The sequence below is a fragment of the Aphelocoma coerulescens genome, chromosome 4 (assembly GCF_041296385.1).
Source record: "Aphelocoma coerulescens isolate FSJ_1873_10779 chromosome 4, UR_Acoe_1.0, whole genome shotgun sequence".
In the NCBI taxonomy this organism is placed as follows: Eukaryota; Metazoa; Chordata; class Aves; order Passeriformes; family Corvidae; genus Aphelocoma; species Aphelocoma coerulescens.
The window spans coordinates 28,604,980-28,629,087 of NC_091017.1; the positions used below are offsets into that span (position 1 = coordinate 28,604,980).

The 24,108-nt window shown below is 40.4% G+C and overlaps 2 protein-coding genes across 3 annotated transcripts in view; one reads left to right on the plus strand and one right to left on the minus strand.

The window, feature by feature from the left end:
- The window catches only part of ARHGEF38 (Rho guanine nucleotide exchange factor 38), a 41,462-nt gene extending 35,746 nt beyond the window's left edge, over positions 1-5,716 (plus strand). Inside the window, exon 14 of the mRNA XM_069013285.1 lies at positions 575-5,716. Coding sequence (XP_068869386.1) covers positions 575-760 — 186 coding nt within the window. The 3' untranslated portion in view covers positions 761-5,716. The remainder of the gene's footprint in view (positions 1-574) is intronic.
- A 1,266-nt stretch (positions 5,717-6,982) lies between these two features.
- Positions 6,983-24,078, minus strand: INTS12 (integrator complex subunit 12). Of its 2 annotated transcripts, none has more exons than XM_069013294.1 (7): positions 23,996-24,078; positions 17,790-17,953; positions 15,773-15,919; positions 15,074-15,261; positions 11,193-11,352; positions 9,738-9,890; positions 6,983-7,934 (listed from the first exon to the last, which is right to left on the minus strand). In XM_069013294.1, the coding sequence occupies exons 2-7, from the start codon at positions 17,943-17,945 to the stop codon at positions 7,359-7,361; spliced, it is 1,380 nt and encodes a 459-aa protein (XP_068869395.1). In that variant the 5' UTR covers positions 17,946-17,953; positions 23,996-24,078; the 3' UTR covers positions 6,983-7,358. The 2 variants fall into 2 exon arrangements, with proteins under 2 accessions (XP_068869395.1, XP_068869396.1); XM_069013295.1 differs by lacking the exon at positions 23,996-24,078 and adding an exon at positions 16,147-16,223 and having other exon boundaries at positions 17,790-17,875.
- Between the last annotated feature and the right edge of the window lie 30 nt (positions 24,079-24,108).

Sequence of the window (24,108 nt, forward strand, 5' to 3'; positions counted from 1 at the left end):
TCTTATATACTATGAGGTAGGAAAATATAATAAGTTAAACTGTGAATTGCAGTCCTGCATCACAGAAAACTGTTGCTTTATCCCACCCTGTGTATGCCCCAAGGTTCTCCTGTGAAGCAGGAACCTGCAAAATAGCTCAGCTTGGGGGATTTTCCAACTTACTGTTGACAAGAAAGCTGAGACAGGAATGCTGATCAGCAAGGCACAGAAGTGACCCGTGTGCCACATTTAAGTACAGGAGCTTTAGGAAAGGTGATTCTCCACAAGGAAACCTTGCTGAAAAATTCTTCATCCAATCCATGGCCACTTGGTGTGAGTTGAAAACCTTACCAGTGTAGTAGGTGATGAGGTCTTGGAGCTTGATTTGTTCCTCATGCAGAATTCCCCAGATCCTTCAATTTTACTTTTTATTTTGGTCCTGTCTAGAAATTGCAGGCCATGTGGTTGAACACTGGTTTGTACATGTCATTACATGTTTTCTGTGTACAGAACTCCTCCTCATACAGAGCTACATGGTAAGATGTGGCTACATTTTTCAATTCTGATTTTGCTTTATGTGGCTTTCCTTTTTCAGATCTTCTATGCTGTTTATGCATTTCAAGCTAGAAGTGATCATGAACTCAGCCTTCAGGAGTACCAGAGGGTGAGGATACTTCGCTTTTCCGACCTGAGTGGCAATAAGGAATGGTGGCTAGCTGAAGCAAAAGGTCAGAAGGGATATGTACCATCTAATTATCTAGGGAAGATGACATATGCTTAGGAGGGGATGGGCCTGTTGAGCCAGACTCTCTGAAGCAGACAGAATAATCATCTGTTAGGTTTGCAGCAAGCCAAGCAAGCTCATAAGTGATTGACAGAAGCCATGGTATCCAGCACACAGATGATACTGAGAACCTCCATCCTCCAAAAGCCATCACCTTGTCAAGAGCTGAGGGAGGAAACATTTAACAGGAAGACTGATTCTGATTAACATCCTGAAGAGCTTGCTTTTCTATTACCCCATAATTTTCTCTTTTGTCAAAGCATTGTACATCAAGACTCAACCTACAAATACAAATCACAGATGAAATTACATTTTTCTTCCATGATATTTAGCAAATAATATTCAAGATGAAGAGAATTAGCCTTGAAAAAGGACAAATTCAGTCATCAGGGAGACTGTAGGCTAAGTTGTTCCTGAACTGTTATCTCAGTGAACACAGACACATCTTAAAACTTGAGCTTTTTTGATTGTCTGTTTTTATCCTCAGCTGCTTTTGTGAAGAACCTTTTTTCTCAGTGGAGATTATTGGAGTGGGAAAAGAAAAAGGGCTTCATTTTTAAGGAAACATTTCAACATAAAACATACCAGGTATGCTGGTACCAGTGACTGGTCCCAGGGAAGAAAGTATGTCTAGTTAAATATGGAAATGCAGGAAGGAAAAGAGGGGACAAGAAACAGGTATTGTGAGAAAAAGAAGTTAGAATTTTCAAATTAATTACACAACTGCTTCATATGGTAGAAACAGTTTGTAGCAATATGGAAGTGCCCCAGGTTTGAAAACCACATATGTGTCTCCACACTAACTGCTTTAGTGCAAGATCTGTGTAGTGAGATGAAACCTGTGTTATTAGTCTTGGGAAATTTACTGGTTTAAAAAAAAAGAAGAAGAGGAAAAAAAAAAAAAGGAAAGTCAAGTGGTACCTTTCAATGAGTATTTAGTGCCTCACTGGTTCCTTAAGTCAGATGCAGGGATCATAATATCTAGTGAATAAGTTTCTTTAGGTTCACTGACTATAGTGACTCCTAGGTCAGGCTGGTGCTCTGCACTTAAGATAGACTGCATGGTGGCAGGAAACACCTCCTTGTGATTCCCATTGATATCTAAGTGCTTGTCACAAGGTATTTCACCACAGCAGTGCCAAGGTCCTCTAGTGAATAAGCGAAGACCTTCTTGTGCAAAGGACTGCAAAAAGGAAACAAGAAAGTGATTATATCTGCAGCAAGTAGTGTAATTGAAAGTAAACTCCTGTCAGGTATTTTCTGTATTGCATAATTGCTTGTACTGATGACTAAAATGACAACACTGTTAAAATCAGGGGCGGGGGGCAGGTAGTGGTGCTGATCAAGGGTACACAAAAATTGCTCTAAAGCTTTTGTCTAAGTTTCTATTTCCCATAGTTGAAGAGTGGGGTTTGAAGATGAAATGATTCAAAATGCTTAGCAAGATGTAATAGAAAATAACCTGTCAGCAAAGAAAGGATGAGAAAAATTAGGGCAGGTGCTACATACAATAGTTTCTGCTATGCTAATGAACCTGGTTTCATTTTCTTTAATGTCCTCAATTTTCAGATTATTTTCATAAAAGGGCAGAAAAAGTTGTCGGTCTTGCTCAGAGACTGAATGCAGTGACTCACAGAGATAAAACCTGAAATTTGTGCTGGATTAAATCATATGACAGAGAAACTTTTAGAGTTCTCAGAGATGGATATCCAGAATGTGGTGTGGGAATCTCTGTGAACTACTGCTATCCAGTGAGCAGTAACAATACATAAAGCATAGTTTTGCCTTATTGTCCATCACCTCAGGCACTTAAATCTTGCTGACCCCATAGCAAGCAAAAAGGGTTTTCAATCATTTTATGAATGGATGTAGCTGCTTTTATGGAAAGCTTCACTTTTAGTTAAATGAAGAAAATAAAGTGGAGAGGGAGTATCAGCTTGGAAGAATGGAGACTCAAAGACTCACCCCTACCCTTTTACTGCTTTGCTTTTTGTATTTTGAGATTATGGGGAAGACACACACAAGAAGGTTTTCAGCTCTGTCTTACAATTTAGAATATTTTATTTGGAGATGATCTATACTTTACAATAGTTGGAACAGTTTTAGAAATGACTGAATTGTACTTAATAGGCTTAATGCAGTCATGTAAGCACAATGATGAAGTTTTGTATTTCAGACAGTGAAATTAATTAAGGGAAAGAGCCAGGAAAAGTAAGATTCCTGAAGTCTTAGCACTGAGAACTCAGCTTGAGTCACAGAGAGAGCTCCGATTTTGAGTGTTAGGTACAGTCCCCATGAAAAATCAGACTCTGTGAAGGTGTCTCAAAGTGTATTCAAAAGCTGCTCTCCAAAATATTTGCTAGGTATCCTGATCCTGAAGTAACAAGGAATGAAGGATGAAATATACTGGAGTTGAGCACCTAAATGTCATTGAATTTCTGGGGGCCTTGGGAACTCCTAGTAGGCCAAATGAGATCCCAGTGTATGATTAGGACCCATAATAATTTTTATATTGTGGGATAATTATATGACTTTATTATAGCCTCATAACTTGGGATCCAGAAAAAGTACTTAATTAGGTACCCAGGCGGGTTGGCTTATTCCATTTCAGAAATTCAAAGTTTTAGCCATTATCATTTGATATTATGAATATATTGCAAACTTTTATTTTTGTTTAAAACAGATGAATGCAAACAGCAATTGCAGAAAATTAAGAGACGCTCCTTCAATCTAAAGCCTTCCAAATTAAGGAGATTTACAACAATTCATATTAGACTTGCTCAGTCACATTTTTGTTAAGACAGTGCTTTAAATATTAGAAACTGAGCTGTGTTAGGGCTCCAGAAATTCATAAGAATATCCAATGGTTTTGCCACTGGATTTTTTTAATGTAGGGAAGGTTGCAGTATTCTAAGTATTTCCTATTCTCATTAATGACAAAACTAATTTATTTTGATTGAAGCAATTTACTGGATTGATCTTGCATTTGTTCTAATGTGTGCTTTACTTGTGGTGACAATAAATATGTACAAGTACTTCCAAGATTGGGTCCGCTCAAACTGAAGTGCTTCTCCATTCAGGGAATATTTTTATGTGTTGGCATTGATAACCTGGAACCCAGACAATATCCAAGCCAGTGAACAGCAGTGTTCTAGGCTCTGATCTCTGGCTTCTCCATCTTCCCTTTGGCTGGATGCTGCTTGTGATCTTTGAGCAGGGGTTCAGCTTTTCAATGCAAACACAGATTGAAGGATTATTCCTTCTGATTTTTCATCTTTGGAAGCTTCACTGAGTAATTACCCCTTCAAACATTAAAGTATACTTTTGCTGTCATTTTTAGATAGCTTTTAAAAATGAAGATAGATGAAGTGGACCTAACACCTGCACTAGGAAGCACAGCCATGACAATCCTTGTTCCCATAGATCTGTTACTGGTAATTCCTATTACAATATTGTTTGTTCAGAAATAGTAAAAAAAAGAAAATCTTCTTTTAAATTATTGTAATAATAAAAATCTATTTTTGTAAAGATGTTTCTTCTTATTTTTTTAAGCATTATGTTTTCCAGAAGCAAAGAGCTTTATATGCTATCTAAGATCTGCCTGCAAAGTTAGCAGAGGAAACCCAGTTGCTTCAGATAAAATGCTGCATTTCTAGGATGCATCCTAGCTTATTGATCAGTTCATTAGAACTTTTCAAGCACTATCAAAATACAAAGCAAGTTTAAAAATACACCTCAAGGTTCCAGATGTCAGCAAAGTTCTGTTCTTTTCCAGCTGCTCCTGAGTTCATGACCAGTTCTTACTGCTGTGTCCAGCTTGAGGTCTGTCATGAGCTGTAGTAGATAAAAGTCTGTAAATCACAGAGCCTTGTGTTAGATCTCTTTCCTTGTAGACCCAGGTATCACCACCATCCCCATGTCCAGCCAGAAGGAGCACTCATGGAACCAGAGTAACTTATCATTTCACATCTATGAAAATCCATCTATTTAAGTGGCAGCAAAATTACACCAGTTTCTAAAACATTTAAGGAAAGTCAGGTAGCTATTTTTACAGTAAAGCACAGAGCAATTTGGTTTGGGGATAGAAAAATCACAGGACTATTTTCCAGTTATTTTTACTAAATAAGAGGCATGCTTCTCAAAATTTAGGCGGGCATTCCTTCTTCCTGCCCTACACTACATTCCTCAACCTGACATGCGACTTCAGTCAAACAAGCCTGTAGAACAGACTCCTTTCCTGAAAATACAGTTGTTAATTCCATCCTAACTATAACATCAAAGCAGAAAGCAACTGTTCCCTTCAATCTACTCTGTTTTGCAGCAGTGCCTATCTAACATATTCAAGCTAAACACTTGATTTAAAAGACGTGGTCTGTGCTATAAATCCTTTCTGATATAATACTTCAAAGAATCACAATCCTAACTGACATTTTTATACCAACAGAAGAAGACTTTGTATTTCATTTAGGAAGCTGGGAAAGTTACAATGGAAGAAAGTCTTTTGCTGATACAAACTGGAGCTGTATTGCAGATTTTGCTAATGCAGTGCTATCGATGAGTGCAGCCAGACTTGGCCTTATTAGAGGGAAGCAAGAGGCACGCACAAAAAGCACAGCATCACTTACCTCATTCTGAATGGAGGGACCCTACAGTCAATCCATGCCAGAGTTATGGATGTAAAGACATCAGGACACACTTGAGTCAGGTCTCAGGAGTATTCTGAGTGGCACTAGCTACCACAGTTTAAAAACAAGGATAATTCTTTTTCTGCCTGTGTTCGCCCCATTGGTGGTACCTCAATCTGCACAGCTGAGATGTAAACTCCTGCATTCTCACAAGCAAAGCTTTATATATGTTCAGAGGCAAGACAGAGGCAGCTAGCACATTGAACATTCCTCTGGGAGCAGGTTTTACTACTGGAATGAACACACAGGAGGACTCAGCCATTTAAAGAATCTTATCTTCACACTACTTCTTAGTGTAGGCAACAGTCTTCTGATTAACACTTGGGAAGAAAATATGCCTTCTGTTTGCTAGTGGAAACTGCTTCAGTGTCTTTTCCTACTATGCTACCATTAAAAACCCTCTGTGCTGGAAAGGAAGAAGGATGGGCTGATCAAAAAGCTGTAAAAGTTCTGGATTCCTCCTCCTCATGCTGTTATTTTTACATAGCCCTGGAAGCCGCAGGCATTACAAAGATAAAACCTTTTTTTTCCCTCCATAGGAAATAATAGCTGCAAAAATATGCAAATTTTCCAGGCAGCTGAGGCAATTCTGAGTAAATGAAACTATTCCTTTGCATGTTAAAGGAACCTTAGTCTAAATCTTAATTGTAAACCAGGGAAACGCTAGGGAAATAGCTGTCGTGTATCAAGCTTTACGCATACTTAAAATAAGAAAACCAGTAGCTTTCACCTACCTGTGCCAGTCTGTGTGGTGGGTTGACCATGGACAGATGCCAGGTGCCCACCCCAGCTGCTCTGTCACTCACTCCCCTCCTCAGCTGGGTGGGAGGGACAGAAAATAAGATGGAAGGTTTGTACGCCAAGATAAGAGGAGTGAGAGATCACTCACCAGTTACCATCATGGGTAAGACTTGGCTTTGGGAAGATTAATGTGACTTATTACCCACCAGATCAAAGTATGATAAGGAGAAAATGAAACTGGCCATGCAAATCCAATACAGTCCAACAGGTTTTCATGTTTAAAGATGCTCCCCTCATCACAGAAGAAAAGGAGGGAAATTGCCACATGCTGGTGACAGAGGGCAAGACTCCCAACTCATTTTCCAGTGCCCACCTTGAGCCACTTCTTAGCTAAACACAACCTGGAGCAGCTGGGATGAAGAGAGGGAGCACAAACTGAAGAACACCTCAGGGGTATCAGTGGAGAGCTGAAGGACCTGATACTTCTTAAATACGGGGTAGTTCTCTACATTTTAAGAAACCTTGAAGACAGTTTTGACTCTCTTCTGTTCTTTTTAGATGAAGTTTCTCACTGCATAAAACCAAAATAGGCCAATTTAGCAAACTGCCAAACCAAAAATTTCAATTTAAATACACTGTTGTTGAACAGTTAATTTTTGAAATTAGAAGAAAATATTTTTTCCCTAACAAGCTTTATAATTTGAGATCATTAACTCTGCACAATATAGACAACTCTGAACTTCTGAAGCATTTTAAGTATCGGAATATGGGGCGACAGAAAAGTGGCAATGACTTCCCAGGTTAATAATCCTTTTATTATTAACATTTAAGAATGACAGTTTCAGCAAGTTCAATTTATTAAGTATCCACACAAATGTGTGGGTTTTAATATTAAAAAATACCCAGCTTTTACGATTTCAAGTTTCAGTGCTTTGAGCTACAAAACCAGGAGCATGTAATAATGAATTCCTCTAACATATTCAATTCACAGATTTGCAAAGGCAGAAGGAATACCAGAATTATTAAAATTTGACCTCCCGTATAGCATAGGCTTTGGGCTTCCCTGATTTAACCTGTTTCAGTCCAGTACCTGGCGGATTTTCTTTAAGAAAAACACCGACGCCGCTGTCTCACGGAACACAACCAAACAAAATCCGCAAGCAGCCAGCCTACTTCTTGAGTTTCTTTTGAGCAGCCTTCTTCTTGACCATTTGCAGCCTTTTCATGGCATTGAGCTGGGACTCCTGCGAGGTGGGGCCCTTCAGGGACGCGGGCTGGTTGCCGCTGTCGGCCGCGGCTTTGCCGGCGCTGCCCGTGCCGGTGCCCGTGGCGCCGCTGCCGCCGTTGCCGCCCTGGCTGCTGGGGCTGGGGGCGGCGCTGCTGGGGCTGGGGAGCCCCGCCTTGCTCACGTTGTCGCTGCTCACCGAGCGGCTCAGCGCCGTCTTGCCCAGGGTCAGCGGCGGCGGCGGCTTCAGCTGCACAGGGTTCGCGCTGTTGTTGGCGGAAGCTATTTTTGATCCCAGTCCTGTTTTTGAAGTCGCCAGCCCTGACAAACCCACGGGTTTCTGGCTGTTTGAAGAAGCTGCAGGTTTCCCGCTGGCACTCTGTGCTGTCGATCCCAGTTTGGCAGTTGATGGGTTGGCAGAGGAGGTTTTGGCTGCAAAAGCAGCCCATCCTGTAAGGCCACTCGTTGCTGAAGAGGAAACGCTTGTACTGGCAGAGTTCCCCGAAACTGCTGCTGAGGTCTAAAATAAATAAGCATTCTTATTATAGCAGCATCTATTTGTGTAACACATCACAGCAGGAATACACTGAGCCTCTGTTTCAGTTCTTTTCCCAGGAACATCCAGCGGACAATATTTCATCACTGGTCACCACTGTTGAAAAGTACTAACAAGAACAGGAAAGGATGCCAAGTGCAGCCAACTTTTAATCTCCCAGGCACAAATAATACCTTTTCTCCCCTTTCTTCTGTACACTTAGCAGGCTACCACACAGCACTGTGATCCCTCCATAAACAACTAAAGCCAAAATTTGTGAACTATATAAAAGGTGGTGGCTTGCCTTCCTTTTTATGTTTACTGTTGTTACCTGGTGTCACTTTTTAACAAGCTGACAGATGGTCAGACAAAAACCAGACACTGAGCAATTAAGTATTGTATTTTTTACAGTCTTATTGTCAAAGTAGCAGTATCTAAACTGTTTCCTTTCTTCTTGGTTCTTAGCAGCCTGTACCATAGATAGAATTTAAAAAAATTTAAAAATCACTGGACATTTTTCCTGTTGCCTCTGCCCATTCAGGTACTGCAAAAGACAAACTTCCTGCAAACATGGGTTCCCTTGCCTGCAAAGCACTGTGCTATCCACACTGAGTTCCCACACCTTAAACCTTGTAATCCCCAGGCTTCAGGTGAGGATGATACGTTGAATTAAATCAGAGTTACACCAAATGGCAGAGTCAAAATGAAAACTAAATCCCTCTATTCAAGTAATACTCCTTTTACAGTATATCCAGACTACATCTAAACAGATCTGGACTAGTGTCTGAACAGTAAACATGATGGAAGAAATCAGGCCCCAGGTCTTACAACCTATTTAGGCACATAAATAACTCTGCTGAGGTAAGAAAGTCAATCACAAGTGTAAGTGCTACAGCAATACCCATCCTATTATTCATGATGGTTTGTACCCAGGCAGAGCAATGGCAAACATAACTTTGAGCACATGAAAAATTGCTTTGATTTTGAGTTAAAGCTGTGTTTTCCTAAGAAAGGGTCATGCTTTATTAGACTACTCTGTTATTTATTACACTGCTCCTGGTTTACCACCTTTCACCAGCTTTTGACAATATTTTAACTTGGAAAAACAGACACATGAGGCAATACAGAATCATAAAAGAGAATCACAGAATAGTTTGGGTTGGAATGGACCTTAAAGATCATCTAGTTCCAACCCTCCTACCATGGGCATGCCACCCACTAGATCAGAATATATCTAAGAAGCTCCTGAATTAAATCTCACAGAGTCAGCAACACTTTCCCTACTACGGAATCACAGAACTGTCTGGGCCACAAAAGATGTTCAAGATCATCGAATCCAAGTGTAAACCCAGCACTGTAAAGGCCACTGTTACCATGAGGAGAAGCCTTCCAAGTGTCATAATACACATAAGTTACTTTAGACTAGAGAGAGCAAATAACGCATTTTATACAACCCATAGAATCATAGAATGGTTCAGGTTGTGGAAAGGACTTTAAAGATCATCTAGCTCCCACCCCCCTGCCATGGGCAGCGACACCTTCCACTAGACCAGGCTCCTCAGAGACCCACCCAGCCTGGTCTTGAACACTTCCAGGGATGGGGCATCCACATGTGAAGTGAGGTTTTTTTCCCCACTCTCTCAGTTTTGATGCACACCCACTATGCTGTGGTGTGGCAGACTATTTTCACTTACGGTTCTTGTGTGAAAACATAGGTCTAATTGAAAAAAACCCTATTATCCATGCAGTGAAACAAACTCTTCCTCTGGTAAATTTAAACTACATTACCTTGACTTCTGTTCTCTTGAATGCCAGAAAAGCTGGTGGGGTCTCAGGTTTTAACTTGATTTCTGGTTTCTTGACCAATGGGTCCTTCAAAGCTGGTGCAACTGAAACCACTGCAGGAGCTGGTTTTTGAGGTGGTTTTTGTGTCTTCTGGGCCTGTGTAAGTGGTAGGGAAAAACCACCCCGAATTAATTACGGACGACATAACATGGACTGTTTTGACTGTTAACAAAAAGCATGACCATTTTAAGATTGCAATCTAGCCTTTACAGTTTCAGGTTTAATGGTCCCTGAGAAATGAGGCAACAGGGGATGTGAAGATAATGCTGGTATGGTACTGGGGACAGGGTCCAGCCAAAAAGCATCCTGAATAGAACTTGCTATTTCAGCATGGAAAGAGTGGCAGTGTTGACACTTGGAGAACAGGAAAGCACTGGGCCTTTACAGGCATAAGGCAAAGACAGGTGAACTTGCAGAAGACAAGGACCTAGCCCAGCAGTACTGGGATGTAGGCTGCAAGAGCCTGCTAAGAAGTGGCAGGCACAATGGCAGAATCCATGCCATAACAAAAAAAAGGAAAGGTCATACTGAAGGTAACTGCTTGATAGCTGAAGTGGCTACCCTGTGCAGGAACTGACCCCAAGCAAACACTCCTCTGAGTTCAAAGGCCTGATGATCATCAGAATAATCATGTATTTCAGTCAATGTTGGTACATCTTAGGCCAGGATCTTACTTTGCCTTCTTTTCTTGTTTCTTAGTAGAGCCATTTCAACAGATAACACTTGCTAAGTTACCACACAACAGTTTCAAAACACATTTTCTGCTGTATAAAAGGGAGTGATTTTAAAACACCAGAACTTAAGTCACTAATGTTGCATGCAACTAAAGGTGCTGTCTTATGTTTCTTTCTCATAATGAGATGAGTCGATTCTGGCTAGATCCTGTTCAGTCATGCAGATAAATCAAAATAAAGGCTTTTTGCTTTTTTTTTTTTTTTAATTTAAACTGGAATGTGCTACCCTCAGCTTATTTTTGACACTAAGAACATTTAACACTTAAGATCTGGATTGAAATTTGCAGTCTTGTCCTACAGGGAAAGAACCATTCATACCTAAAGCTGAGAAGAGAACTAAAACTGCAGGGCTATTACTAAAAGCTGAGTATCACCTGAAATAAGAAAAAGGTTTTACCTACTGCTTGCCAAGTAGGAAATAATCCTATTTCACTCTTCTTCACTCACCTTGTGATTTTTAAAAAGCTTTAAGAAGCACATTACAGAAAACTCTTTTGAGATGCTACGTTAAAAACCACAGCTGCAGCAAGGGAAGCGCTGCCGAGAAAAATGGTTCTCTGACATGCTTCCTAAGCCTTGTCTAACCTGGGAAATACTCTCACACAGTAGAAACAGCCTGCCATATTGGAATAGTGCTCACACGAGACAAAAAACTGACTCCTACCATTCTCTTCATCTGCCTGGTACAGCGGGCACAATACCAGACAAGTCGAGGATCATTCACTTCCTTGTCTGTCACCTGAGGTTTATGGCAATCCTGGTGGTAGAGATTATGGCACTCCTGACACTCCACTAGCTGATTCACAAAAGTAACTGTCATTTGCCTGCAGAGCAAATAGTTAAGAACAGATTATGGGAGAAAGCACTTAGAGGATTATCCAATTGTTGAGAATTTTGCAAGGCTTAAGATAAAAAAATAAAAATATTTTTGCTTTCACATATATTTTCTACCTGTGGCAAGTTAAATGTATTCCTTTTCTTCCTGTATCAGTTCTTCCTAACTAATATTTTAGAAATTTGGTATTTTTTAAAGGTAATTTATTTTAAGAAATTTGAAGACTTCCATTCTATTAAACATGTGTATATGACAGTCTTGATTTCCCTGTTTGATTTTTAGATTAGAAATGTAAGTCTTGCCTGCTTTGGTTCACCTGGGCATTTTATGGATACATCACAGTATGCCAATTTTGACTTCCTCATTATATTAGCATATGAAGGCCTAGTCTCCATTTGGGTAATTTTGCTGTCAGCTGCAGAGCAATACAGTTCAAGAACAAATAATTTCTCAATGACAAGCCTGTAGGAGTGCTTTCTGCTGCAGGATTTAAAAGCATCATCACCCAAGCTCTACGCTACTTTGGAGATGTTTTATTAGCCATCCCTTTGGTCCCTACCACATAAACAGACACGTGGAACTCGAGATAATACCAGAATCACGGAGAGATGGAATAGAAAGGATTAATTGTGCAGTCCTGCCTTGAAGCAAACATGCAAGCTGGTGATGAGGGCTTCATTCTGCGTGGGCCTTGCTGAAAGTAATCACGCTGTATAAATGACACATTAGTGATATATACATGGCTGGGAGCCTGCCTGTGAATTACCCAAATACCATTTTCCTAACGATTCCTTCGTTCAGATGACAAATCAAGCTATTTAATTGCTAAGCTGCTTTTGCTCATATCCCCGAGGAGCAGGTACCCAGGTAACCATGGAAACTCTATTTGTAGATACATGGGGAAAGGTAATCCCTCATTTCTTTATATAACAGAAAAACAAAGTCTGAAGGTATTGTCCATATAAGTACCAGAACATTTTCTAAGAAAGAAAACAGGCTACTTGAAAACAGAGGGAGAAACCCTTCTGAAATTCTAGGGTCTATTATTTTACATGCAGGATATTTAAAAGACATTTTGTTTGGTTTTTATTCCTAAATAAGCTGGATCAGAACAAATGGTCTCACAGAGTCCTCAGCCTATTTTAAAATTACAAAAACCAATCCCAGACTGATTAAAAACCCATGAACTCTTCACCCCCAGAAACAAGTTAAACTACTTACTTTTAAATTATAAGATAACTAAGAAACAAACCTAATGACTTTTTACCTTCAAAAAACAAACAAACGAAGAAACAAGAATTCATAGAAAATTAGGTTGTTATTTCCAAACCAGCCTTTTAAAAATATTTTTTAGGAGAAAAACTTCACTATCATCTACAAACTGCATGTAGTATTTCCTCTTTGTACAACTGAGGAGCCAGTGAGGAGTCACCGTAACAGGTGAGTTGTCCTGTTTTTCCAAGGCCTACAGGTAGTGGAGAGGATGAAGTTATTTTAATACTCCCTCCCTCCTTATGCCTTAGCATAAAAGAACAACTAACTTGATATAAAAGAACAAGAAGAGAAACACCACAGGCATCACATTAATTACTCCTAATCACTATGAAAATACATTTGACACTTGGCAAATCTTGAAGAAACATTTCATGCCTCTGCTTTAGTTTTTACACCTATAAAAAGGAATAGTTAATATTCAAATGCACTTTTTTGCATTTGTGAACCCACAGCTGGGTTCTTGCTAGCTTGTCTTCTTAAGCAATATAAATATAAACTCTTGCTATGAACTCCACCTACTCTGCAATTTGACATGTTTTCATTCCCAACTGGTTGAATAATTGATTGAGTTATTAATAGATGTAATTTTAAAAATGTACAGGGATGTTATTATTTTGGCTCAAGATGATTACGCCAAAAAAGGCGCACATTTTGACAGCAAGCAATAAATAGCGGAATACTGTCTGACCAATGTGCTGGATTCAGAACTTTAAAGCACAAGTCCTCTGAAAAACATCCAGTCCAGCATGAGCTGGAGATGAGAACAATGTGACATCAGTTCCAGCAGGTTCCACATAAAATGAAAACAATCCCGAGTGTTGGGGTGACTGTTGCCACTCTCCCTCTAACGAGTTGTTTCTTCCCCAGTGGTGCTTCTCCCTCTGTCTGGCATCAGAGATATTTTACTTAGCCAGGGTAGATACATCTTTTGCAAGAATACTCCAGTTGGTGACCATGAACAGATAGAAGCCATGCCTTCAGCAATCAGGTGAAACAGCTAATGGAACCATGTATCTGGCCTGTATTGGCTACACTGGGCACAGGAGTTGCATTTCCTTTCTTTAGTTTCTTTACTTTGCAGGCATTTCTCATGATGCCTGTGTTTTTCTTTGCCAGGGAAGACAGAGAATTAATCATCCACGGCAGGTCAAGACTGTCTAAGCAAAACTTCATTATCCCCTCCTGCCAAATAAGGCAATACCTTACTATTTTTAGTAGCATTTTAACAGACCACTGAATGGGGCTTTGCCTCTTTTAGGAGACAGCAAAAATGGAATTTGCAGGAAAAACTATAAAGTTCAGGTATTTATATACTTCTTCCTCTTTCAATGTCTATTATAAGAAACTAATTATCTGACCTAATACATGGGAACAATGTGAAATCCCATCAGTCCCCAACTGGTCACCAGTATAATCAGCTGTAACTACAGAAATTTATCCTCCATGCATTGGCAACACCTCCCTATCTGCACAAATGGAATGACCATGGAAATGATGGAAGAACAGAGTTATAAAGCACCGTTTCCCAACAGACTCAAGCTGAGCTAAAATACATACTGCAGCCAAAAGGCCTGTCCTACCTTCTTCTCTGCCCTGGCTCTACAGTCCTGCATCCACAGATGTGCCAGCATAAGCATTTACTCTTACTGAGGTGACTGAAACCCAAACCTACTGAAAAACCCACGAGGAGAGCTGATCCAGGGGCTGATTCAGCTGATCACAAACTGTAGTGGCAATACACACCCCTAAGTAGTCCAGGGAAGGAGGTACAATTGCGAGAGCCAAACTGCTCCTTTTGGCAGCAGTGGGGGCCTAACAAGGATATAAATGATCTGTGAAACCAAATCCTGATGTGAGTGATTTGATCCTAGGGTAGTTATTCAAAAGTATTTTATACATCTGTTAGCACTAAATGTACTGCTAGTACCATGTTACTAAAATCCAGTTTTAGAGCCCTTGCTGGAATGTAAAAACCTGTCTTCACTGCAAGATATATTTACTGAAAAAACATGGCTATGTGTAAACTAATGTCAAGTCATGAGGAAAAGAAGAGCAACACATACAGATCTCATACTAATGCCACTTAAAAGTGCTTTCAGGTGAAAACTGATTTTTAAAAAATGCTTATCACTAGCCATTAGTATTTTAACTTGTTTTCCAATAACTAAAAACTGGTATGTGTCATGACAGGTTTTGCATCATATCTAGTTTTATTTTTCACTTGCCCTTTCCTGCAGAAGAAAAGCTGGTTCACTCTCTAAAGGTTGCAGTTTCAAGAAACCATTCTTATTCATGAAGGAGGCTTCAATCTATTATCAGTTTTGGATATGTGCTTAAGTGATTTCTGGAGTAAAAACTACGAGAAGCATTAACTCAGTGGTACACAATTAAAAAAGTTAACTACACCTAGCTGCAATGAAGCAATGTTGACTTACCTGCAAACAACACAGGCTAATCCCATTTCCATAGCAAAGTCATCAGCACTGGTTTCCTCAAAGCTAGATAAATCAGGCATGGATAAATCTTTGCTTGTCTGAACTGTAATAGGAGAGGAACGAGCCTCTTGCTTCTCTACCCTGGGCTTCTTTGGTGCATCAGCTCCTTCAGCAGGATCCCCTTTTGTCTATTAAACACACACACACACAGAACATGAAAATGCAAAAAGCTAACAAGTTATTAATGAGTTAAAATGGAACAGTTAGATTAGCAGTATAAGAAGGGGTTCTTTACACAGCACATTTTCTTTAATTACATATTTTCTTCAAAATATTTATGAACCAGAAGCTCAAGTCCACTTTTTGTAGTTCACCTCAAAATCCTTGAAAAAGCTTTGGGAATACCACATTTCAACTTACTACATTTTTGTAATCTCTTATGAGATAATCTCTTATGATTTAAAACACTGAATGGTTTGGAAGGAACCCCTTAAGTCCAACCTCCCCACAATGAGCAGGGAAAACAATCACAGAATAATTACAGGAAGACATTTGTTAGATTGCCTAAAGGGCAACATGACTGGCTAATGTAGCTCACAGGCTAGGCACCACAAGATGAGCTGAAAAGGGGAGCTTTTGTCTAAAACATCTTTAAGTTTACTAACCAAGTTACTTCATTAGAGAACAAAAATTACTTACTTTATCTGCAGATCTCTTTTCTGTTTCTTTTTTCACCTTTTCTGATGTAGTGGGCTTGCCATTGTTGTTGCCAGAAGGCAAACTGGATGAAGCTTTAGGCTCTTGCTTAATAGGTTTGGTAACAGATACTTTTGGTTGCTCTACTTCCTAAAAACAGAAACAAAAATTGAAGCCAAACTCTGCAATTGAGTTCCTACCTAATTTGCAATTAGTGAGATAACAGGACAGGCAAACAATATGCCATACAACACTGATCATCTACATACACACTTTTCAAAAAAGCATTTCTTAAAATATTTTCATATCACATCAACAAATTAGTGTTTAAGTAGCAGACAATTAATAAAATCTCCCCTTCTCCCCTTACCACTCACCTTTTTAAGGAAGACAGATCCAAAGACAGATCCTCCTTGGAACATTAATTAAAAAGGAGACATTTCTGCTTTTAAAACTCACGGAGAGAATGAACACAAATTTTCAGATAGTTCTGAGGACAAAATTCAGTATAAGCTAAAAACATAAGCTGACATCTGATGAAACCAGACCCCGATACTTCATTCCTTCATGGAGAGAAATATTGACCTCCTTTTGATCTCAGTCCATATTCGTCTATCAGATTAATAAATTTAGATCGCAACAGAAATCAATGCTTCTCATTAATGACACATTAGTGTCAGCAATGGAAAATATCCAAGAGAGTCTGTAAATGAGTGACCAATCACACTGATGGGCATGAGCAAGGTACCCCCTCCCAGCTGGTAAGATGGGAGCACTTCTCTGCTGTATACTGGGACAGATCCTAAGGCCTGAGTTTCAGCCCTCCAAAGGTTGTTGATTTGACTGTGGTAATCCTGTGCTCCCTACTCTGTTCTTGGATTTCATGGTCAACCACAAATTAACCCTGCAGCCTGCAAATGCAAGGAAATGAATTACTGTATTTTTTTTTTTTTTCATTTCTGACCTTTGCAGTCCTGCTGATATTGGAGATATACTGAAGAGAGGAGAATGAAAGATTTCTCCCTCTGGCCTGAGCCTCAGTTTCACCTGAGGGCAGGTGACTGACTGCCAGCCAAGCTGTTATTAGAACTGGCTTCCCAAACTTCTTTGCACTGTTACTCTGCTTCCTGCTTCCCCTTTAAACCACACATCACTTCTTTGAGCTCTGACACAGGAGGGCACCTGAGAGTTTTGAAACCCGTGTTAGGTTTCAGGGAGTTAACAAGACGAACAGAAAGGAGTTAGACCACACAGTAAAGCATGATGTATGCTGAGCAGTACTAGTGCCTTTTAGTTATTTGGAACGACATAGAAATGAAATATTACAAATGTATCAGCACACAGACCATCATTAGAACACAGCAGGCAGACTTGTGGGCATCCTAGGGGAGAACAAGACCTCATTATCCATATGGCAGTACACAGCAGCATGAGGATGTCCCCACTTGGCTATTTCCATACACTCATCTCAGATTCAAATATTCTCTCTAGCAGGTGTTCAGTGATTTTCAGTAGATGAAAAATAATGTTTGTCCATTGGATAGCAATGGTTTCAGCCTGCAAATAATTTCTGCTTTGAACCATTTGGTGTTTTTCTCATATGACTTCATCAACAGAATTTCAAGGAAAGAGCTTTATAGGTAATTAGTTTATCTTGTTTCTTATTTACCTGTAGCAAAGCTAATCTATATTTTAAAGACCTTTTAGCTCTGAAACATAACTGCAGAAATCTGTACGTTTGGGTGCACCTTACACAGCATGTCTGACACAATGCTGAATCTCTCTTTTGAGTCTGCGTGTATCAACAAGGTAAAGAGATTTTTTTCCCATTAACTTCCATTAATTGAATGGATTACGTTGTATGAAAAGGGGAATGATGAATATGAACACTCCATAATTACTTTTTCTTTTCCCTCAACTTCTGATTCTCTTTAAACTTTTCAGCTGTGAAAGAGGAAGCAGGAATAGCAGGAGCTTTATTAAGGCACACAAAAAGGACCCAGCTCTCCAACACCAGTACCTTCTGAGAGGGACGATAGCTTGAGTCAGTTCCTCTGGCCAACGACTCGTCAAGAAGTGCTTTCAGCTTTTCAGCAGAATCCTTACTCTTTGAGTGCAAAAATCCCAGGGCTTTCAGAAAAATGGGATCCAGCTCCAAGTTCACTGTAGCAGCCATAGTTGTGTCTTCAACGTGGGTTAAAAGAAAAGAAAAACAACTCATATGGAGCATAATTCAAACAGCATGTGGCTAATAGAAGATTTCTTTTCTTTTTAAAATGAAATTATATTATACCACAGCAAGGATTATATGTGAATCAATTATCAATAGAAGATGACTGTGAACTTCAGTGCTGCAGAACTTTGAATATCACTGGGCATCTGAAATGTCAAATTCATACTGTGGCATATACGATATTCAGAAACTAAACTCATCATTCTTACGTAAATGAAAAAAAATAAGTCATATTCTTGATATTTTATACATGAAATATATTGAAAAGTATGCAAAATAAATATTAACTTCAAGAAAAGCAATTACCACTCTTTTCCTTAACACTTTTTGCACATACAGTGATTGCTAAGTCATTGCTCAATTAAGAGTAACTAGGAAAAATCTGCTTGTAGAAAAATTAACTTTTGAAACTTCTGAAAAGAACAGCTCATTGTAGCATATAAGGTAAAAACAGCTAGTGTGTTATTCTATATACATAAAATACCAGAAAAATACATTTTTAAATTTAGCTGAAGCAGTAAAAAAATTTGTAACTCAGATTGTGACTTATCCACATCCTCATGTGACAGTCGAAGTTTAATGTCAGATAATGAGTATCCAGAGCTGCGAGATGCCACAGTGTCCATGTAAATGGAGGAAAAGGTTATGATGACTTTAAAAAAATGTTTGCCCCATAGCAATAAATTCCTGCAGTCCGGAGCATTCTGTGTTAATTTCCTTAAAAAAATTCTAAGGAACTGCATTTACATCAGAAATTGTACCTACAAAGATAGATAGCTAAACTTAAATCAGTAAATAACAAGTAATAATTAAAGAAATAACATGGGAAGTTTCCTGATCTTTTCCAAAAATGTATGAGAAACGTTATTGTTAATAATCCCTTTAAATCTCATTTAAAACACATCAGGATGTTTGTGGGTTTGGGGTATTTCCTACAACAATCTAGAAGACATTCCTGAAAAGCCTTTCATCAGTTCTGCTCCAAAGCACTGCCTGGACAGCTTTTTCAGCTGAAGCTTCCAAGGTTTTGTCTGATGAATTCCTTTTGATATCCATGGCAGTGAACTTTTACCTCTCTGGCCAAAACACCAGCAGTGGCAGGCTGCTCCCTCAACACTTGCCTAGAAGTCCCCAGGAACCTTTATCTCCTGCTGAGCTTTCACGAGACACCAGAGAATCGCTTGACTGAGATCATCAAGGAGTTCAACATACAGAACTTCATAGGGATTTCATCAATGGACCCAGCAGAGAGTTAAGAAACCTCTTCAAGAGCCTCTTCTCTCTTCCTTAATCTTTGCTACTTGACAAATCATTTTCTGGTGGGCACAGAACTTCTGCTAGAAGTGCTACACACCAGCTACTCTGTATCACTGATCAAGCACAGACTGCAGTGCAAGCCCCATCCAGGCAATTCGGTCTCTCTCTGATGATTACAAAAAGTGAATTCACAGAGCACAGAAAGCACATACCCTCTTTTTTTTATGCATCTACCTCTGATATATGTTCAGGCTGCTCTTGAGATCTGTGGGTAGGTTATGTCCCACATTTCTTTGTTCTGTGAACATGCCTTCCAAGTGTCAGTACCCCATACTCTTAAACTAGGACTCTGCTAAACCCTCTGTTGAATGAAAATGGTAGAATTGAAACACTAATTCCAGAAATTTCGCAGAACTCCCTGTTAAAAAAAAAAATCCTTTAAGTTATTCTCTGAGGGAGAGAGGAATTCTACTAGGAATAAATACTTGTGTACATGAGAAACAGGCAGCCTCAACAGCCATTCTCTAATATTTAGAGAACAAGTGTAAATGTAATTCAATTTTCATCTCTCTGAAGGTAACACTCCCCAGCTCCCTACCTCTAGCTTTTTAAAGACATATATTGAAAGGAACTGTTAAAACCCACATTTCAAAAGGATCCTCCATATTTATTCTTTTATTTGCAATGCAATTGCAGCAATTCTTTCTCTGTTCTTGAGGGTAACTATAATGTCACAGGCTACTATAGATACAACTAACATATCACAAGAAATTTCTCACTAGAAGAGAGGAAGCTGGGCTTAGTAAACAGTTCAAGCATAGGCACATATTTTCAAATTAAAAATAATCTATTTGTGACTTGCAGAAGAGAAGTATATTCAATGGAAAGATGAACACAATAACTATCCTAAAAATAGCATCATCTGAAAAAGCAAATTGATAATTATGCTCTCCTTATGGGGCCATAATAACACAGCTGTCAAACAGGCTAATACCAGTAACTGTCCTGGTCCAAAAGGCAAATTATTGCTTCTGGTAGTGGCCCTTCCCAGACGTTTACAGATCAAACAGTTTTTAAGTATCAAACAGTGGTTTGACACTTCTAAACCTAAGATCCAATTTCATTCATTCATGTTTTCATTCACAAACTCCTCCTCTGGCAGTCAAGTCAGCACACAGCAATGTGATAGCCTTGAGACAAGGACAGCAGAGTGTTTTAATGATGATACCACAGGCTATGCTGCAAGACAGACCTCGACTTTCTTCTTGAAGTGGAATCTTTGTACAGGAAATAATTCAAATGCTGTTTAGAAAAAGAGTGAGCATGACACTCTCTTTTCTGTAGCAGTTTGATAATGCAGCTGTGAGATCAGAGGGCCGTGTTAAAACCCTCGAACCCTGAGCAGAACTGGTTTTGCACAAAGCAAGCACACCCTCTTGCAACCCAGCATTCACCCATCAGCCTAAACCCAAAAGCACCTTCCTCAACTTAGTTCTCTGTTACCTCCCAAGGTGGACTATTCTAAGTGGTTCAAATCCCTGGGGAAACATGGATGTTAATCAGTGGGTTGTTATTCTTAAAACGTCCTAGAAGTCTTGGATTCTTTCACTTCTTGAGTACACTCTTGTCTTCTGCCAAATACAATCAACCTTAACTGTGCTCTCCACAGAATACGTGGTCTTCCAATTTAAGACTTATCAGATTTATAGGGTGTAGGAGCCCTCTTCTTTTTTTCATTCATTTGCCATCTACTACTTTGCATGCCTGCCCATGTATTATCTTATTCATCATAACTTGCAGCTAAGTGGATCTACTTCCATTACATTTCCATATATGGTCATATTTTCATCCACCTGTTTCTGAACTCCTATTCCTATTATTTTCTGAGGCATGTGTACTACTAAAGATATTTTTCCAAGAAAGTATAGCTATATTTATACTGCAATACTATTGTCAAACCCATTATTTTATAGGCTCATTAATATTTTTACTTTTTACTGCCACTGATGATTCAAAGGCCTTTCACTGACATTTCAGCTACCTTCAAGATCTGTAGCAGTTGCCTTAAAACCCAGTCACATGAACCAACAGCTTATAATTCCTTCCAACACACTCACTGCACTGTTTTTCACTTACCACCATAAAATCAATTCACTTTTCCCCTGTCCCTTTGGATCCTTCTGTTGCCCAGAATTTACCCTCTTCCAGACTATATCTATTAACAGTGACAGTGGCAGATTTTGCTTATTTACCAATAATGCCTCTTCCAGGTCACTTTCAGATCTAATGAAAGTCTTAAGAAAGTCAATCACGGAAAATCTTAAAAGCAGGAAAGAATGAACTTCAATTTTCAGTTTTTGCTTTAGTATCTTAATCAGCACTTGATTTATGACAGCATAAGTTCTCTGTTACTTTCCACAAGGGACATTTCAAAACTCACATACTTCAGTAGTCTGGATAACTGCATTAATCAGAACAATTGTATCAATCAGTTCTAATTTCTTTGTCATCTTCTACAAAGAATCTTCTAAGACATGTGTAAGATCTCCTGCATTGGAGTTACTAGTACTGGCATCCTTAATTTTACATTCTATTCTACAACATATTTTATAATGTACTTATAAATTAGTATTCCAATCAGTATCACTGTAATCAGTTTATCCAAAAATTTTAAGATTACACTACTGCCCTGTATTCGCTGTTTTCTCCACAGAAACAGTGAATTATTTGAGTCACAGAATGATTTCTTGTGGAAGGGACCCCACAGAGCCATCCTGTGCAACCTCCTGTTGAATGCAAAGTCAACACTGAAGTCAGACCAGCTTGCCCAGGACTTTTCCAGTGGGATCCTGAAAATCTCCAAAGACAGGAAGGCGAAAATCCTTCTGGGCAACCTGTCCCAATGCCTCACTGTCCTCATTTCCTTGCTTTGAAGAGGAGGTTCTAACTTGAGGTGTCTTTCATTCTCCCACTATGCATCTGAGTATGAAGACCAGCTCTATCTTTCCAATAATATCCTCAGGTAAATGAAAGATTCCATGATATCCCCCTAAGCCCACTGCAGATGGTATCGAACACTCCATCTTCAGACCCAGCTATTTTGTCACAGAGGACAAGCCAATTGATCACGCATCATTTATCCTTGGTAGACCTGGCTTTTCCCAGTCTCCATCTGTTCCTTCTTATGCTACAAATGGCTTCCTCTATGATCCTTCCACAGAAGGAAGGAATGAGGTTGACCAGTCTGTAGTTCTTGCTAATCCTTCTTGCCCTTTTTGAAGACTGCCTTTCTCCAAACTTTGGGATCTCCCCTGCTCTCACGGCCTTTAAAAGATGACAGAAAGCAGCTTTGTGAAGACCCCGTCAGCTGTTGGTACCCTTGAATGCAGCCCACCTGGGCCCACGGACTTATCAGGGAAGCAATCCTGCTTCAATCCTCTTCCACAGCTTGTACTTCCCTCTCTCCTTGAACTCTGCCTTGTGGCAAAAGGCCTTGGAAACCTTACAGGTCAAGTCAGTGGCAAAGAGGACATCAACTGTTTGACCCTTGTCTGTGTCTGCTGTCACTAACACACTTGTTCCACTCAGCGGCAGCGCCGTGTTTTCCTTGTGACTCCTTTTCCTGATAAATGGCATGATCCCTGTGGGTGCCTTTCAATTCAGGACATTCTGTGATAACTGTACCTGCACAACTGAGATTTGCTAAGCCCTGCTACCTCTGAGCTTCAATATTCTGCAGAAAATGGACCTGAAGATGCTGTTTCAACACTGCTCATTGGTCCAAGCCATTGGTAAATTGTGTATACCTCCACTACTGCTTTCGCCTTTCTCTTATTCAATATCTACTGAAACTTATCAAGTGTACAAATTCCTGGGTATCATCCTCCTGCTAATTTCTCAGGGAGAGAAGCAAACTTTAGTTAAACCCGAATTTCTGAAATAGTTACACCAAAGGAACGACATGACCCCTCTGCAACCTATTTGCTGCAAACTTCTCCCTGGGATTTCTTTCCAAGAACGAAGGACAGGCCTCTCATCTGAAAACAACCCTTTAAAATGCTTAGAATAAAACACCACCCCCTACACCCATTACTGCCGCGCACGGACTTCCCCAGGGCCGCGGCTCGGGCGTGCCCGTGTGCCCAGGAGGGCCCGTCCCTTGGCACCACCGTGTCCCACAGGGAGCGCGGCCGCCGCTCCACCCGGGCCCTGCCGGCATCGCAGGAGACCCAAAGCTCCAGGCGGGGTCCGAGGGTAAGAGCCGCCAAGTGTGCCTGAGGGCTCCCCTCTTCCTCCCTCCTGACAAACACCCTATTATTCCCACCCACACTTACTCTTACTGCCCCTTTCCAAGCCCTTTTCTCTCGTCCCAAACCCCCTCTTCCTCCCTCCCTCCTCTCAAACTCATTTTTTCTCTCCCCCAGACCCCTCTTCCCTTTCCCAATCTCCCTCTTCCAAACCCCCTTTGCTCCTCCTAAATCCCTCTTCCTCCCCTCCTCCCAAACCCCTCTTCCCCTCCCAACCCCCAAATTCCCTCTTCTTGTTACCAAACCCCCTCTTCCCTCTCTCAACTCCCCTCTTCCTCGCTCCTCCCAAACTCCTTTTTCCTCCTCCCAATCGCCCTCTCCCTTCCCCCTTCCAACCCCAAATCCCCTCTTCCCTCTCCAAAACCCCAAATTTCCTCCTCCCGAGCCCCCCTCTTCCCGGTCCCGCAGAACCGCCCGCTGCTGTCTCACCGGAGACGAGAACGGGGAGAAGGGGGAGGCGGAGCCGGGCGCACCGGCGCGTCCGCCGCCACCGCAGTCCCCCCGCGCCGCGCGAGTCGCGGGCGGCAGTTCCGGGCGGTGCG